Genomic DNA, 16,867 nt, shown 5'->3' with positions numbered 1-16,867 from the left:
ACATCATGTCAAGGAATGGTAAATTCATGAGAACCATATATATATATAATGGGGGGCTGGCATACATCATTTCGTATGGCTGCAGAGATTTATTAAAACAAATAATAAAACAAACATATTGTGCCACGATTGGCCTCAAGCTGTCATACAATCACGTGTCCTAAGGTGAGGCGAGAGCCACGTCACGAGAAAAAAGAACCTTCCAGCCTTCATCATTCAGCAAAGTGAGGGTCAAACATCCAAATCAACAAGGACCTTTACATTCATTCTAATGAGGATTTAAAATGTATAAAGCCAGTCTAAAATACGAAGATTTAGATCTAGCTCTACAGTTTAAAAAGTTGAATCTTAATTATTACTAATAGCAGATGTTGTTTATTCTGTCTATTTCGTCCATGCGCACATTTTATCCTCAATGGGACAGCGATGTAGCCACTTTAGAGTACTTGTACCACAACAACCGCTGCTGTCAGTCAACCTCTTCCCTGACCGACCGCCGCCCAATCAGAAGGCTCCTCGCTCATTTTAACGGACTTCGGGGGCCAATCACAGCCGGCCCCGCAGTGTCCCGAAGGGAGGGGAAATTACCTTATTTGGCGGTTATGACCTTATATGGGTCGCCGCCAGGGGGGAGGAGGAGGGGGGGGGGAGCGGCGGTACGAGGCAGCCTGCTGGTGACACTTTCCTCCAAATCCGTGGCTTCGCTTCTCGGAGACGACGAGGACGGACCAGTCGGGAGGGTGAAGCGACGCACTCGAGACGGCCAAACGATCGTCGTGCGCGTTTAACGGTTCTCCCGCTGAAGCTTTTCCGCCCACGCGGACATTTTTAGTGAGAGAGAGAGCGAGAGCGCGCGCGTGTTGGGGTTGAGAATCGAAGTCGGGACCTCCAAGCGGCGCGCACGGACCTCCAGAGGAACGGGTATCGCTTCGAGGGGAAGACGGGAGGGGGGCGGGGGGGCTTGTCCTGCGCTTTACTCTCCGGGACGGGAGTGAATCAAATCCGACGCAGAACAACGTGGAATGCGGTCATCCAGGAGGCACGATCTGTCTCGCACGAACATAGAGGCGAGGGGCTGCTGAGCGGCTGAGAGGCGAGACGTCGCTTGTCTGTTGTGTTCTGTCGCCTTTTTTTTCTTCTTCTTTTTTCTTTTTTAAATTCTCGAGGCGAGGAAGAATTGGGGAAACAGCGTTTTATTTGTTTTCGCAGCTGAATGAACTGGAGTGACTTTTCTTAGAGGTTACACTCTGGGGAACAACGCGTTTTATGGATCGCTGCGCAGCGGCGGACACCGGGAGTTGTAGGCGTCGCTCTTACGCATCGATCATGTTGATACCTCGCTGTTGCTGTGAACTTTGGTAGATGTTCGCAGAAAGAAAAGAAAAAAACAACCTCAGAAATAGACAAAATACGCCCCGAGTATAAACACGCTCAGATTGACAGCGGAAGTGGGAAGCGCCTTTTTGCCCTCCCTCATTTTTCCTTCTCCGAAGACGTCGGGACGGATCACTCGCTCTCTCCTTCTGTGGTTTTAACAAAGACCAAAGTGTTTGGGGATAGCATGGCAATGGTAGTAAACCAGTGGCCAGAGAACATTTCTGCAGATCCGGGGTCCCAGCTCCAGATATGTGGCCAGGAGCCAGGCGGGGCCCCGGGTACCCCCAACGGTTCCACCCCGGGGAACGACGCACTTTCCGGGGACAAGATCCCCAACGTGGACTGCATGGTGTGCGGGGACAAGTCCAGCGGGAAGCATTACGGCCAGTTCACCTGCGAGGGATGCAAAAGCTTCTTCAAGCGCTCGGTGAGGCGGAACCTCTCGTACACCTGCCGGGGGAACCGAGACTGTCCCATCGACCAGCACCACCGGAACCAGTGCCAGTACTGCCGGCTGAAGAAGTGCCTCAAGGTCGGCATGAGAAGAGAGGGTAAGACCATAGGTGTGTTACGAGAGTCTCCGCGAAGTTGTGGCACGTTTTGTTGAGTCCCTCGTGTTTCCCAGTGTGCGAGATGTGTGTGTGTGTGTGTATATATAAAAATAGACCAAATCTTACCGGGTCGTTAAAGTGTGCAACTCGGCCGTAAACTTTTTCCACTTTCCCTAAAAAAAAAAGTGGGACTTCACGTCGGCAGAGTCTCTCCTCCGCGCCGTTGTTTTTTGCAGGCTGAATCACACGAACACGCGCGCTCGGAACCTGCAGCTTTCCTGTCACGCATTTAAACGCCAAAACACCGTTGCGTCGCATCTGTTCGCCTCGCGCACGTGACGCCGAATAAGCGCCAGCGAGAGGAAATAGTGCGCAAAAATACGCGCCACGTTTCTGCGATGCCCTGTTGATCCCGACGGGTTTCGCACAGTTTTTATCCACTGTTGCTATTTCGGGTAAATAATCAGCCACCACCTGTGGCAAAAAAAAAAACCCCCACAAAGCTTCATTCTTTTACAAAATGCAGCGCCTTTCACGCTGGTGCGCTGTGAAATCCCTCCTTTTGTCCCCCGGCTTTTAATTATGCTGTTTGCTCACCGACACCCGGAGCCGCTGGAGGAGGATGCCGCTACATTTGTTGTATTGTGTTGGATTAACAACGGGTCACTTGGCAAAGGAGGGCAGAGGAGCGCTTCACTGGTTTTCATTCAAGCTGCGTCGTCCCGTTTCCGAGAGATGGTTGCATGATTTTTTTTTTTTTTAAATGTTCCAAACCCAACGAGGCCAAAACATCTGTGCTGGCAGCGTCACTGATGGGTTCGTTTTTGTTTGTTAATGCACTTTGGATTAGAGCGGCTCATGATTTAGAGGCGACCTATTTCCTGATTAAAAGGCCCGAGAGTCGTTAGATTTCTATATTTTAGGATATTGAACGCGCACGCCGAACGCATCGTGCACCGCAGATCACTCCTCCGCGCAGGTGTTTATTGAAGATGTTTATTTCCTTTCTCCGGCGGACAGAATGAGGTCAGCAGCAGCCCAGCGAGTGATCCTGCTCAAGGAAACTTCGGCAGCGGATGTTTTAAAGGCAGATAGTGTCTGAATGACCCCGGCGCCCTTTGTTCTCTGCCTGAGCCTAAATGTAAATACATAATATATAGGCAAAGGGTGGAAATACTCGTCCTCCCGCAAGGGTTTCCCGCTTGTGTAACGCTGTGCTTCTCTAAGAATGTGTGTGTGTGTGTGTGTGTGTACTTTACACACCGTCTTACACGTAAGATGCCCGCAGGCAACACTGACCCGTCGAGGCTCCTTTACGACTCAATGAAGTCAGTTTTTTTGCAAAAAATTTTTTTACTGGAAAACATTTCAAAAGTTAAATGTGGAAAAATTTAACTTGAATCGTCTTTCGTTGATACATTTTACTTCGCGTGGCAAATCTTTTCAGTAGTGTTTCTAGATACATTTGGTAAAAGCTTTGTAAAAAACGCACCGACCTCTGAGCCTTGAAGGCCTCCTTTCCATCAGCCAAAGGCTTCTAAAGCTGTTTGGAGCAAACACTGATGCTTTGCTGCAGTTGACTTTTCACACTGTCACAAATGTTCATCTTTTACATTTCTTTGTCCTTAAAAAAGATTTTTTTTTTCTTCTTCTTTTTGTTTGTTTTTGTTTTTGAGACCCACTTTCTGCTCATTGGCTTTCTATTTTCTTTCAGTGCTGGCTCTTAGTTGTGCGTTAAAGGCTTAAATGTAGAGCGGGTCAACTTACGGAGCTCATTGGTTGGCCCATTCGAGGTCAGCAGGATTAATCTGCCTCCTTAAATCCTCTTTTGTCGGCTGACTTCTGTTCATCAGCATTCATTTGTCTATTTAGGACATTTATTTGTTGAGAACTGTCCTGCAGTCAGGGAAATTATCCCAAGACTGAATTTAAGGACATAAATGGTTATTTTATGGTTAATATGAGGCTGAGAAGGATCATGATCAGAAAACATTAGAAATGTTGTGCATGAATTGAGAATATCCCAGAAGTCCATTTTTCCTTTATACCCATTGTTTTAATGAAGTCAGTCACAATGAGCACATTTTATTTGTAGTCATCGAACTATTCATGAATTCTTTGAAACAACGGTTGTCATTATTTTACTGTAGTTCCTTCGCCTGCTTCCTGAAGTCCCAAATGGAACCGCTGAAGCGCACACGGCTACACTGTCGTCCTCCCCCCCCCCCGAGGACGAAAGACATGTTTCTCTACATTATTAACAGGTTCAGCTAAGGTCGTGGAGGGGAGGCCGTGTTTGTTTTCAGTTGAGATCCAGGTGAGAAAAGACATTCTGATATTTCTGTCTGACGTTTCTAGCGACATGCCGGAAGCTACCGAGAACATGCTGTCAAAATAAAGCAGAAAGCCACGAGCGGAAATGTTAAAAGGGTTTGACTGGTTCGTCACTCACTTAAAAAGGCCCTTTCTCTTGCTCTGAACGATTTGCTAAAGCGTATCATCCTATATCGCACTTCACGTCGGAGGGGAAAGCGCTGCTGGAGGTCATGTGTTGGTACGTCGCTTTCTCACACCACCTCTTCAAATCGCACAATGAACATTTAGCTTCCTGAGAAAAGACGCGCGAGAAAGTCGGAGTGGACACGTCCGATTTTAGAGACAACTTTGCTTTAAAGTAAGAGGAAGACGTTTGACCTCCCTCTCTGCAGGCCTGCTGTGTAGAACATGACCTCATTTGCACGGATACTTTTATCCACGGCAGCAAACATTTTCTGTGTTGACCTCGATGGGGGGGGGGGGGGGGGGGGGGGGAAACCTTCAAAGGAACCACCCCGACCTTGGCGGCGCCGGACCTCGTCTTGTTGGGCCCTAAATAATCAGCCCGACCGGTTTTGCTTTTGAATCGGAGCGGGAAGGTTCTCGCTTCGAGCAGCTGAGGAACAGAGAGACAGAGAGAGAGAGAGACTCGGCGAGACTGTCATCAGGTCGCGGGGACACGGCGGCGGACTGCAGTGACGAGTCCGTGGGCTCGAACCCGCGTTCGGCGAGGAAAGCCGCTGCCTCCTCTCGCCCACGCTGCCCTCCTGGCGACAGAATACCGATCCGGAGGGCTGCAAATGTAGGTCACCCAAAAAAAAAACTAAAACATTAATAGCAGACCGGGCCGGAGTCAAAGTCCAAATGTGCGAGGCGTCCGGGGGGCTTCGCCGGCGAGTAAACAGTGACTAATCTAGCGGTTCCCAAACACTGGGTCGGGGCCCCACAGTCGGGTCGCAGGAGGTTTGGTTTGGTTCACCGAATGATTTTTGCGGAATGTCTTAAAAAAAAATGTTGGCCACAAATTAGGCTTCACGTGTCTAAAAGTCTTCCCTCGTTCCAAGGCGCTTGGGAGGTTGCGGCCCTCCTGCACGTTTTTTGCGGTTACCAAGCAACCAAACAGATGGGAGAAACGATATCTGCATGTTGTGCGAGCGGTGTTTCCTCATGACGTGACCTTCAACAAAAGTTGCAAAAGAACTATTTTTATCTGCCCGGCGCAGCTGGCGCGTCAAGATGTTTGTAAGTCGACGAGGAAAAGGGACGGTCGCGAGCGTTAATTTACGCAGGAATTTGCTCTTATGATTTAAAGATGAGGCCTAATGTGAATTTGGTTTGCCATTTTTTGAAAAAAAAAAAAAAAAAAAAAAGACAAAGCACAGTGGGTGATTGAACACCAGAATGCATGGCGCCCTTTGGCTCTGAAAACCCTCACTTATAAGTCAGCTATTGACGAGTTTAAATACTTAACCCCCTGTCACCACACTTGTAGTCATTATCAGAGGCCTCTTACAGGGAGTAAATGGCTCCCATTCACGCGTCTTTCCGAACTGCCCGGCTTCCATTAAAGTAATGCTCGGTCGCGGCGGCGTTACCTGCAAGGCCGACCTGTATGTTGCAGAATGGATGATAGAGGGTGTTTTTGTGATGATTTTTTGGACACATCAAGGCAACGAGTGCCCTCTTTTTAAAAATGCAATGCTTCCTTGTGCACATTCCAGTGGATCACGAACGTGACAAAAGTCGTGTGACCCCCCCCCCCCCCCCCCCCTCCGGGGCATTCACTCAATCAACCCTCAGCAAACGGACCGACTCTGGACTGTTTTGCTTGAGACTTAAGTGGCTCAACCTGTTTTTGTGTGTCACTTGGGTCTCTTGTAATAACACACACACACACACACACACACTGAGAAAGGGGCAGAGAATATGTCGGGAACAGTTAAACCCAACAAGCTTCCTTCTTCTTTTACAGAGCTGTGGGGGAATCGCTGCATTCATAATTTAGGCGCCTGGTTGATGATCTTACGAGGTTCACTGAGTGGGAGTGCAGCTGTACAAATGACAGAAACCACACGACACGCACGCCATTTTTTTCCAAAGCTCACCCTATTTGATATCTTTTCTTTTTCCAAACATTTTAGATAAATGGGATATATCACATACTCCTCTTCTAATTTGACGGAGGCTCCTCTCTGACCAGTTTTCTGTAGTTTTTGGCCAATGCAATGGTTCTTATTAAAGTTCTTATTTGTTCGCTTTCATATGATCTAGCGGATTTTTTGGGGTGGCTTCCTTATTTTATTGTCTGCTGATATTTCAAAAAAAAATGGAAAAGTAAAGGTAAAGCCAAGCTTTGTGTTTCCCTCTGAAAACGCATCAAAACAAGCACGTGGACGCCCCCCCCTGTTCTCCACTGTGCGTCATAGAGAGGGGAGGGGCTGGGCGCCTTAAGTGTAAATAAGGAGAGTCTGAGTCACTGAGTTCGGGGTGAATTCGTTTAATTAATTTAAGGGATTCTGCCTCGTCAAAGTTCCGAGAGCGGGGGACCGAGGCAGCCGCCTCTGCGCGGCCACGCAACTTTAGTCACGCACAGCTCGCGTGGCCCGCGCGCCTCTCTGTCTCTCCGTGTCTGTGTCACCGCGTCCCTCCTCGCGCCGCCTCCGGTTCTTCTGCACTCTCGTTCCGATGCGACTCTCGCGTTTCACTGCATGCCTCCCTGCCGCGTCGTGCTCCGACGCACAGCTGAGGACCGAGTCAGACCTGTGCGCGCGCGCGCGCGCGTGTGTGTGTGTGTGCGCGCGCGCAGATGGCGTGTCACTGAGGTTAGCTCGCAGCAACGCTTAAATATACAAATTAATTATCTTTTTTTAAATATTTTTTTTAGTGGGATGCAACTGTTTCAGCTGTCCCATCTGCACTGCGGCTCAACGTAACATGCCTTAAAAGCTCCTCTTTCGCTTACTTTTATATTGCAAACCAGTATCAATACATTGCGACACCCCCCCCCCCCCCCCCCCCCACATTACCGTGTTTTCGTTGCCAGGGCAGCAGAAACGAGCTGTAAACACAACTCTTGACATATTACCTCTCGAAAAAAAGTTGATAATGCGAACTTTTTGGAGAACATTTTGCTTATTTACACACCAAACATGCAGGTAATCACTGCGGGTCAAAGTTCAGGGCCCAAAAACCCCTCTGAGAGCCTCGGCGATATCGCCCTAGTGTTGCAACACACACACACACACACACACACACACGCACACACACACACACTTCCCTCTGGGCTGGATCACGGCCGTGTTCGTGTACACAGGCCTCAGCTTTTTGTGTTTTTGTGTTTTCGATGGTTGCCATATTTTGGTTGTGCAGCGAAATGTGTTTCTCTTGCCAACAGAGACGGGGAAATCGACTTATTAAACGCAACTCTCAGCCCGAGCCAAATCCCTAATGCGTCCGTGTGGGCCCCGGCACCGTGACCTTTAAGTCCAAATGTTGATGGGCCTTAATTGTATTTAGCTGCTGTAATTCCTCTAACAGTCTGACCCTGGAGGCTAATCCAGGGCGGCCAGGCAGCGAAACTGTGCACTCTGCCGGACGCCATTTGCTGAAGTGGCATTTTGAAAGTCGCCCGCTGAAACGTCCCATGGAGCCTCCTGTTGTTGCGTGCGCTCTCCTCCTCGCCCCACCCACGAGAGCTCGAGCATCGGAATCACTGGCCTCGCCCACAAAGGGGGACGTTCAGACGTCAAGTTTGACGAGCTCGGTCAAATGCGTTTAGCTGAGCCACAGTGCCCCCCCCCCCCATGTTATTCTGTCTGACCCTTTCTCTTCTTCTTTTTTTTAACTTCTCCTCAGGCATCTGTTTCTCTCTAATGTCATTTCTCTCTCTCTCTCACTGCCCTTCATGTCCAGATACTACATCTCTCTCTGTCTCTGCACGTCTGTCTTCCTCTCCATTCCCTGGGACACTTCCATAATGACCCCCCCCCCCCCCCCCCCTCAAGTGTGCTGCCTCTTGGCCACGAATGACCCCCCCCCCCCCCCCCCCCCTCCACCTCTGCTCCCACAATGAGGCGTTTGAAAAGCCAAGTGGATGGAGTTTATTCGCCTCCATCCTGGCGGATTAACCACTGATCGATTGGCGAGCGGATTAATGGCGGCGGATTCGCACATCGCCGACTTGACAGGCCGCAGGGCGCCGGTCGGTCGTTCAATGTATTTCCCCGTGAAATTTACGTGAGCTCAAAACAAGTGGGTTGTCTTTTCTTTTTCTTTTTTCTTCTTTCTCCTGAGATGACGTTAACAAGCCGGGGCAGAGTGACAGTTTTAGGTTATGGAAGCGCTCTGACTTGGACACGGACGGTCGGGGGGGAGGGGGGGGGAGGAAGCGTTTTGTCCGGTGACTGTATCCTTCCCAGAGAGCGCGACGGAGTCGCCCCCCCCCCCCCCCCCCTCTCGCGTCGTTGCCCCAAAGTGACAACATGCTGAAGTTCAAGCCACACGGCCCCCGCAGCAGATGTGATGACTGTTGTCCCTGGCGAGCGAAAAGTGGAAGTCGGGGGGGGGGGATGTTATTGTAAAGCGCCAATGGCCACGCAGGGAGGAGGTCAAAGACCCGTCAAACCCACGGATCTCGTTTCCTGTTTCTCCCTCCGTTATTACTGCAACGTGACAAACAAAAGGTCACCTGACATTATCGAATTTGCCGAGCAACAAACTACAACTATTCGCCAACCTGAACGAAACCAAAGTGTTTCAGTGCATCAACAGTAGTTTGTTTTTCTTCTTTTTTTTCTTCTGTGTCCTGTCGTGAATAAATTGATTTACCGTGTTTCTACAGAGCAGCTATTAACAAGAAGTCTGACGTCTAATCGAGGCTGCCGGCTTTAGTGCTCTGTCGCTTCACTGCCAAACCCCCCCCCCCCCCCCCCCCTCAGAGGGACTAAAAAGCCATTTGACCATTTTAATCTACCGTCCCTCGCCAAACGGGACCGGAGCGGCCCGGGTGCGAGTCACAAGGAACGTCCCCCGCTGTGCGGACGTCTTCGTCTCCGCAGTGTTTGCCAGAGGGGGCTGCATTCTTTTCACCGGGAGTGCGCGAGTTGACGCAAGTTCAGGGCGGGGGGGGGGCAGGGGGGGCAGGGGGGGGGAATTGGCGCTTTGAGGTCAACGCCTCATGTGCAGAGAGGTTTATTTTCCGTCTGCCGCAGAGGACGAGTTCGAATTGACGGCATTTTCACGTCGCTCGTTGAATTGACACAGCTGCTGCGTGCCAGGTGATGCAGAGTTAAAAAGCGTTTTGTCCAAACCCCCCACCCCCACCCCCCCCCCCCTCGCCCCCCTTCTCCACCTCCTGCTTCCACCTGTCCCCTCATGCAAACCGCCGCTCTCTATCCTCTCAGACCACATTCAAATCGACTGAACTCTGCACCTTCTCTCTTTCCCCTGCACCTTATCTCTGCCCCCCCCCCCCCCCCCAACCCTCTCTGTCTAACAGTAGATGGAGGGTTGACCGAACGGGTGTTTTCTAACTGGGCCTTTTGAGCAATTGCCACATCATCATCGAGGGGGGGGTGTTTTTGTGCACCGCGGCCAAATTTCTCACCCTCTGCTGTTTTTTTTGTTTTTTCCCCCCGTCAGCTGTGCAGCGAGGACGCACATCAAACTCCCAGACCAGCCCGGGGCAGTACCTGACCAACGGCACCGACCCGTACAACGGCCAGCCCTACCTGTCCGGCTTCATTTCGCTGCTGCTGCGGGCCGAGCCCTACCCCACGTCTCGCTACGGGGCCCAGTGCATGCAGGGAAACAACCTGATGGGCATCGAGAACATCTGCGAGCTGGCGGCCCGGCTGCTCTTCAGCGCTGTTGAGTGGGCCAAGAACATCCCTTTCTTCCCCGATCTGCAGCTCATGGACCAGGTGAGACTGACACTTTGGGCTAATCCCGTTCTGGCCGACGGTTAGATAAGAAAGAGAGAAATGTTGTGTCTGTGCAGCAGATACAAAGCAACGGCCAGCAGCTGATTAGCATACTTTAGTATAAATACAGGCAGCGGGTAAGTGGGGGGGGGGGACCAGCTGACCTGGCCCCAAAGACAACAACTTAAGCAGCTTTAAACCTCAGTAACTGACATCGTATGCTTAGCACAACACCTGGGATTCAATTCTTGCAATAATTAGATAATAAAACGATACCATTTTTGTATACGCTAAATATGAAGCTAATGCTTAGTGGCCTATAGCGTCGTATTTAGTGTATATGAGTGTATTTCATGTCACGCCTCTCCATTGTGACATAAAGCGTACAAAGGGAACATACGTGATGGGTTGGCTTTTGGCCTCCAACTGTAGACATCTAGCATCAACATATTCATGTAATATGCAGTACAAAAAAATGGGTGCCTTTTTTATTCAATAACACCCAAAAACTAAAGCAAATTAAAGCAATTTCACATCACCTTTTCTAAAATGCAGAGCCAGTAAAAAAAAAAAAATCCTTCAACTCAAACGAAAAGATGGCTGTTATCCAATAAAAGATCCCAGTTACATTAAGTGTAATTCATTTAATTTCTATTAGAAATACGGCCCTCTGATTACGCTTTAAAAATGACAAAAGAGAAACCAAAGCATCTCCATCTTTCTCGTTTCATTTTGTAAAAATCATCATCGCTCGGTCGCATATGAAGGGAAGTCTGTCGCGTTTCTGGAGAGGAACCGGCACGGCAAACCCAATGTCAACGCTGCCCATGTCGATTTATAACCGCTGTAAAGTCTTGGCACGCAGGCATCGCCTGACCTATAAATATTCACATGCACCTTGGGCCGACTTTTATCAGACGTGTCATGCTGTAGCTCCACCGTGCCATTAATATGCCATTAACGTCATGTCAAGCTGTCCCCGTCGCTCGCAGTCACTGCGCTAGCAATGTGCCCGCCAGATCCATGCTTTCTTCTATTTAACCACTTTCTTACCCACCTGCAACCCATGAAAAGAGAGACTATTATTGTAGGTGCTGCTAGAAAAGGGAGTCGTACCCATCCACGGCCTTCATCTTGTGACTGCTCACACAAGAAAGTCTTGATTTTTCTTTTTAAATAACATCTTTTTCTGGTGTGATCATCCCGACCAATATATATTAAAATCATAATGCTGGCAGCACATTTCTCCTATTTGTGCACAACTCAGCTTCTCGTATCCTCTTCTAACATGGATGACCTTTTTTTTTTTTTTTTTTTCAACTGACCATAGACATGTCAGTGCATTAGTTTGTTTATAACAGCCGCTCTCTGTGGGCTTCCATCAACTTGGTCCGTGCTCCCTTCCTGCTTCAATAAGTGAATATATTACTTGTAGGGGGGGGGGGGAAATATGCATGAATGGTCCTCCTGTCCTGCATCCGGTCTCTTGTGACGTGACCAAAGCTTCAACGGTGGTTTGCGTGACTCGAGGTTTTTCGCATCATGTGACACAAAGAATTAATTTGCATTAGTGCTTTTATTTTTTTTTCCTTCCTTTGTTCATGCTCAGTGGAACTGATCTGCGTGTGCAAACCTTCCTTTTCATCTTTCATCATAGCAAAAAAAAAAAAAAACTCATTGTTTGGAAGAATCTTCCCCCCCCCCCCCCCTTGTAAAAACCGCTCTGCCTTGTTCCAGGTGGCGTTGTTGCGCATGTCGTGGAGCGAGCTCTTCGTCCTCAACGCCGCCCAGTGCTCCATGCCGCTGCACGTGGCGCCCCTGTTGGCGGCCGCCGGCCTGCACGCGTCGCCCATGTCGGCGGAGCGCGTCGTGGCCTTCATGGACCACATCCGCGTCTTCCAAGAGCAGGTGGAGAAGCTGAAGGCCCTGCAGGTGGACACGGCGGAATATTCCTGCCTCAAGTCCATTGTGCTCTTCACATCTGGTGAGTGTGAAAAGGGAAGCGTCCTGGGAACGGTTGAGAAATGCGTTAAATGTCGCGTGACGTCAAAACGTTTAACTTTGTGGATCGCTCCAGACTATCTGCTTCAAAAGTTTATGAATAATTGGACATCCGTGGCCCCAAAATGTCAAATGTGTTGCTACGATATTAAATCCTAAAGGAACCCTGGGTTTTTGTCTCCATTAGCTGTTCTTTTTATTCTGCTCTTTAAGCTCTGAAAGAAAACCAACAAAACCGGAGACTAAATTCCTAGATCTCTCCTGCTAGAAGGTTGAAGATGCAATATATTAAAAAAAACTTTAAAATATCATATTCACGTAGAACGTTATTACAGTTTTGAACATAAAAGCTCCACAGAAAGTCCTTTCACTTGATCTTTATCCTACTGGGACGGGATATGATTGCGAGTAGATGTCAACACACACACACTCTCTCTCCTGTGAGTAACTTTTTGCTCCGTCAGAACGGGGAGGAATTAGCAGGCGCGTGAGCTTAAGTCTGTTGGCACGAGCACGAACATTCTCTTAACTGGTTTATTTATGTCAACAGGGGACGCCTAATGGCGGGGGTTTCAAAGCACATTTGAAGAAACGGCCAATGGGAGCGTTGGTCTGTGCGTTCAAACACGGGGCGAGTCAATTTCAGCAGATAATAAAATGGCTGATTTATCCGGCTGGGATGCAACCGTTGAATTAAATCCTAAATGTTAGTGAGTATCAGTAGAAATAAATGAAATGTGTTGAGAGCACAGTGTGAAAGAAGAAGAGGATGCAAACATCTCTTCTACCGCAAATGGTCAAAACTGAAGGTTTTGATGGAACGGCTTTAATAAGCCTTCTGTGAGAATACTTAATGAACAGGTTCATATCTTTGCAACAGAACGCTCCACTTGGAAGAAACCATGTTACTCGTTAGGTCTAAAAAAAGATGGAACCAAACTCCTGTCCATGATTGTGAGTTTTGGAGCATTACTTGGACGATTTAACCTTTTTTTTTTTTTAAATAACAAGTTCTCGGTGCCAAGAAACGTCTCTTCTCCCTCCCGCTGTGTTTTAAAATCCATTTTTTGCGCTGGCAGAGAGACTCGTGAGGCCGACTTCAGCTGCGCTTCCACTCGCAACCTTTTCACCTCCGCCGGGGCTGACCGAGACGCGACCTCTAACGCTGCAGCACATGGCCGGCTCCTTGGCTCCGTATGCAAATGCTTCTGCTACAGTCCTCCCACTAGTCAGCCATGGGCTCTACCCTCCGTGAATTTCTCTGTAATTTGATCGCATTCTCTAATACTCCGTTCTCCCCCCCCCGAGTGGCCTCAATCACATGGCCTCCTTCAGATTTTACCTGAATCTTATCTAAAGTATTTATGGAAGTTGCATTTGGATCCAGTCCATCAAACGGCTCACTTTTCTTTGGAAATATTCAACTTTTTTTATTGACATTGCACCGTAAGAGTTAACTATTCATAAATGTGTATATACTGTTTACACATCTGAACCCACCATTCAGATGTTTACGACCAGCTAAGAGAGCTACAACCTGTTAACTCATCTCCCTAAATAACCCTCATTTGGATATCCCGACCAAGGAAAGCGCCTTAATGCAGGAGCGCTTTGGGCTATTTATAGCCGTTCATCCAAATAAACAGTGTGTTGCTTCATGTTCTCCCCACCGTGCTGCACTCCCCATTTAAATCAAAATGTAATGGTGTTGCATCTTGAGGAAAGCCACGAGAAAGGCGTTTTGTTTTGATGCTTCTTGTATACAAACCCCGTTGAGGTTTATCCAGACCGTCACCGGGCTCCAGTGCCGGCCCAGATACTGTCACATCTGGGACCCTCCGCGGAGAGATCATGCGTTGTGACCCAGGGGGAAACGGATGGTGTGGATGCCAACACTGGGATGCGTCTCCTCCCTGTTATTTATTTATCTTTATTTATTGCATTTCCCCTCCTTACTTCCTTGCATGGTCGTGTCAGATTGGCTCTGCGTGTTCCCGGCGCTTCTCTCCTCTGTTTGTGTGCGTCTGGAGATCCAGCCATCGCTCCTCCTTGATCCCATCTATTATTGAAACCAGTTATCCACCCCCTCCTCCCCCCTTTATGCTCCCCAAGCCTCGGGAACCCCTCCTCCCCTGCCCCCACCACGGGAATTGAATTATGTATGGTGGGTTTCAGTGAGACGGCCGTGACCTACATAACCCCTGTAGCCCTGAGCATCCCATGTGACTTCCCCGCATGCGAGGGCAGATGTACCCGCATGTCGACGCGTTACAAAAAAGCTGCAGATGTCCTGCCGGAAGAAGACAATGCATTTAGTGAAACGTGCAGATACGAACACAAGCATTTGAATTTAATGCGGACAGACGTGCAGGCACACACACACACACACACACACACACACACATCGTTAATAAACCTGACTCCTGCAGACTCTGTAGGATGAGCTAACAAGCTTGGACAAACCAATCGTCTTTAACCCCCCCCCCCCCCCCTCCCTCCCTGCCCCTCTGTGAAGCCCAGTCCCATCAAGCCACATCAGAGAACGGGCATCTCGGCGCTGCCACCCTGATCCTTCACCCCCGCTGACCCTGTGTGTGTGTGTGTGTGCGCGCGCGCCCGAGGATCAGACAAAAGGACTCTGCGCGTAAGGGCGCCCACGGGGGCCGTCGCCCCGGCACGCGATGTGGTTTCAGTCCCACAGGCGGCTTCGCTAATCCACCCATGCAGGGACCGCCTTGTCACGCAGCGAAACCAAAATGGCGGCCCAGCGGAAGAAAAGCAAAGCGCTTCAGCTGCCGCCCGAGTGGAAGGGAAATGCACTCGGACAGCGGTTGAAATAAGACACTTTTTGTTGTTGTTGTGTAGCGCTACGGCGCAGAAGGGTTCGCACAGGGGACAGATCTAAGTGCGATATGACGGGGTGGGTGGTAGGGCAGGGGGGGGGGGGCGCAACAATGCAAGGCGGCAGGTTAAAACCCACGGGCCAGCGCTTTCAGACCAAAAGAAGATATCGCCCTCATCAGAGACCCGCCTTCCAACACGAGGGTTCATGCAGGGGCCGAAGGGGGGGGTGGGGGGGGGGGGGGGCACGCCCACTAAATGAACCGTACGTGGCCCAGTGCGGTGGATTGTTGTCTCTGTTTTGAGTTCACACATCGCCAATTCCCCCCCCCCCCCCCCCCCCTGCCAAAATCCCCCATGCTCTCCTTCCTGCACACAGAGGGTACGAAAAGTATCGTGCACAGTGTTACGCGCTCTCACCTGCTCTGCGAGAGTCTCGCGGGGGGGGGACGGAGGGGGGGGAGGGAGGGGAGGTGTGAGGAGGCAGAACATGACCTCCGGCCCCCATGGAAAGGGAAGGCCGTGGTGCGGCGTGCACACAGACCACAGCTATAAGCTGATAAGCATCTCTGCAGCGACAACCCTCGTCGCTTCCAAGTTTGAGCAACATTCCTTTTGACTTGAGGAATTTGGGGGAAAAACACAGAAAAGGGCTCCGCTCTTGAGAACATTGAGTTACTCCTCCGTTGTTTTTTTTTTTACAGTATCTCCTTCAATCCTGCACTGGATGACATTTCCAGTACCGTATCGGATCAAGAACTCGCGTTGAGTTCAATTATCACGAGGCAACAATTTATGCAAAATCCCGAGTGACAAAAGGTCATCGAGGGAAGGAAAGAGACGTCTCATTGCTAATGTGCCTCCTCGCATAGCGCTCCGGATGCTACGATGAGGAATCTGTTTTGACAAAAAAAAAATCTTCCTTCCTCCCCCCCCACCCCCCGCCCCCTTCTAGACGCCATGGGGCTCTCGGACGTGGCGCACGTGGAGAGCATCCAGGAGAAGTCCCAGTGCGCCCTGGAGGAGTACGTGAGGAACCAGTACCCGAGCCAGCCCAACCGCTTCGGGCGCCTCCTCCTGCGCCTGCCCTCGCTGCGCATCGTCTCCTCGCCGGTCATCGAGCAGCTGTTCTTCGTCCGCCTGGTGGGCAAGACGCCCATCGAGACGCTGCTGCGCGACATGCTGCTCTCGGGCTCCAGCTACAACTGGCCCTACATGCCTGCCGTGCAGCGCGACCGCCCCATCTCCCTCCACTACAACGAGAACGGGCCCTGAGGTGGGGGTGGGGGGGGAAGAGACGCCGCAGCGTGGGAAGGAAACGCGGCGCTGCAACGGTCCACCTGACTTCTCGCCCATCCAGCCGTCATTCATAATTTCAACTCTACCCTCGTCTCTCCCCTCCCCCCTCCCCCCCCCCCCCCCCCCCCCTCCTCACATGGTGCTCAAAAACCCAACTGACGACGTAGTCCATTACCATCCCGGTTAGACGAGCCAGCCGACTGAGACGAGATGGACGAGTTGGTAGAACGGGTCATTGCGCGGTTCACCAGCAGGTCTGTTGGACTCACTTCAGATTTCAGTCTCGCCCCCACCCCCCCCCCCCCTCCCCCGCCTCCCCCGCCTCCCCCTTCACCCATGAAAACAGAAAAACACTAAACAGTGTGGTTGGTTGTTGGTGCTGGCCTGCATTCACAGAGGCATCTCAGCGTGGACAATACTGAGGCAAAGGGCTTCGCCGATGGGACTCCAAAACCACGAGCACAAGGTCCACTGTGTAATATACCATTTTGTTGTTTTTTGTTTTTTTTTTATTTTCTTTTTTAACCGAAAGCCAGAAGCCATTAAAAGAAGACAAATGCC

General features: G+C 50.2%; 1 protein-coding gene across 2 annotated transcripts; it reads left to right on the top strand.

Moving 5' to 3' along the window:
* The first annotated feature begins 648 nt into the window (after nt 1–648).
* On the top strand, nt 649–16,405 carry nr2f5 (nuclear receptor subfamily 2, group F, member 5). Of its 2 annotated transcripts, none has more exons than XM_062565577.1 (4): nt 649–1,928; nt 9,885–10,165; nt 11,903–12,149; nt 15,963–16,405. In XM_062565577.1, the coding sequence occupies exons 1-4, from the start codon at nt 1,562–1,564 to the stop codon at nt 16,280–16,282; spliced, it is 1,215 nt and encodes a 404-aa protein (XP_062421561.1). In that variant the 5' UTR covers nt 649–1,561; the 3' UTR covers nt 16,283–16,405. The 2 variants fall into 2 exon arrangements, with proteins under 2 accessions (XP_062421561.1, XP_037310405.2); XM_037454508.2 differs by having other exon boundaries at nt 649–1,940.
* The last annotated feature ends 462 nt before the right edge of the window (nt 16,406–16,867 follow it).

This window comes from Pungitius pungitius, chromosome 11 (genome assembly GCF_949316345.1).
Source record: "Pungitius pungitius chromosome 11, fPunPun2.1, whole genome shotgun sequence".
In the NCBI taxonomy this organism is placed as follows: Eukaryota; Metazoa; Chordata; class Actinopteri; order Perciformes; family Gasterosteidae; genus Pungitius; species Pungitius pungitius.
Note: the sequence above shows the minus strand (reverse complement) of the source record. Positions and strands in the feature narration are given on the sequence as shown.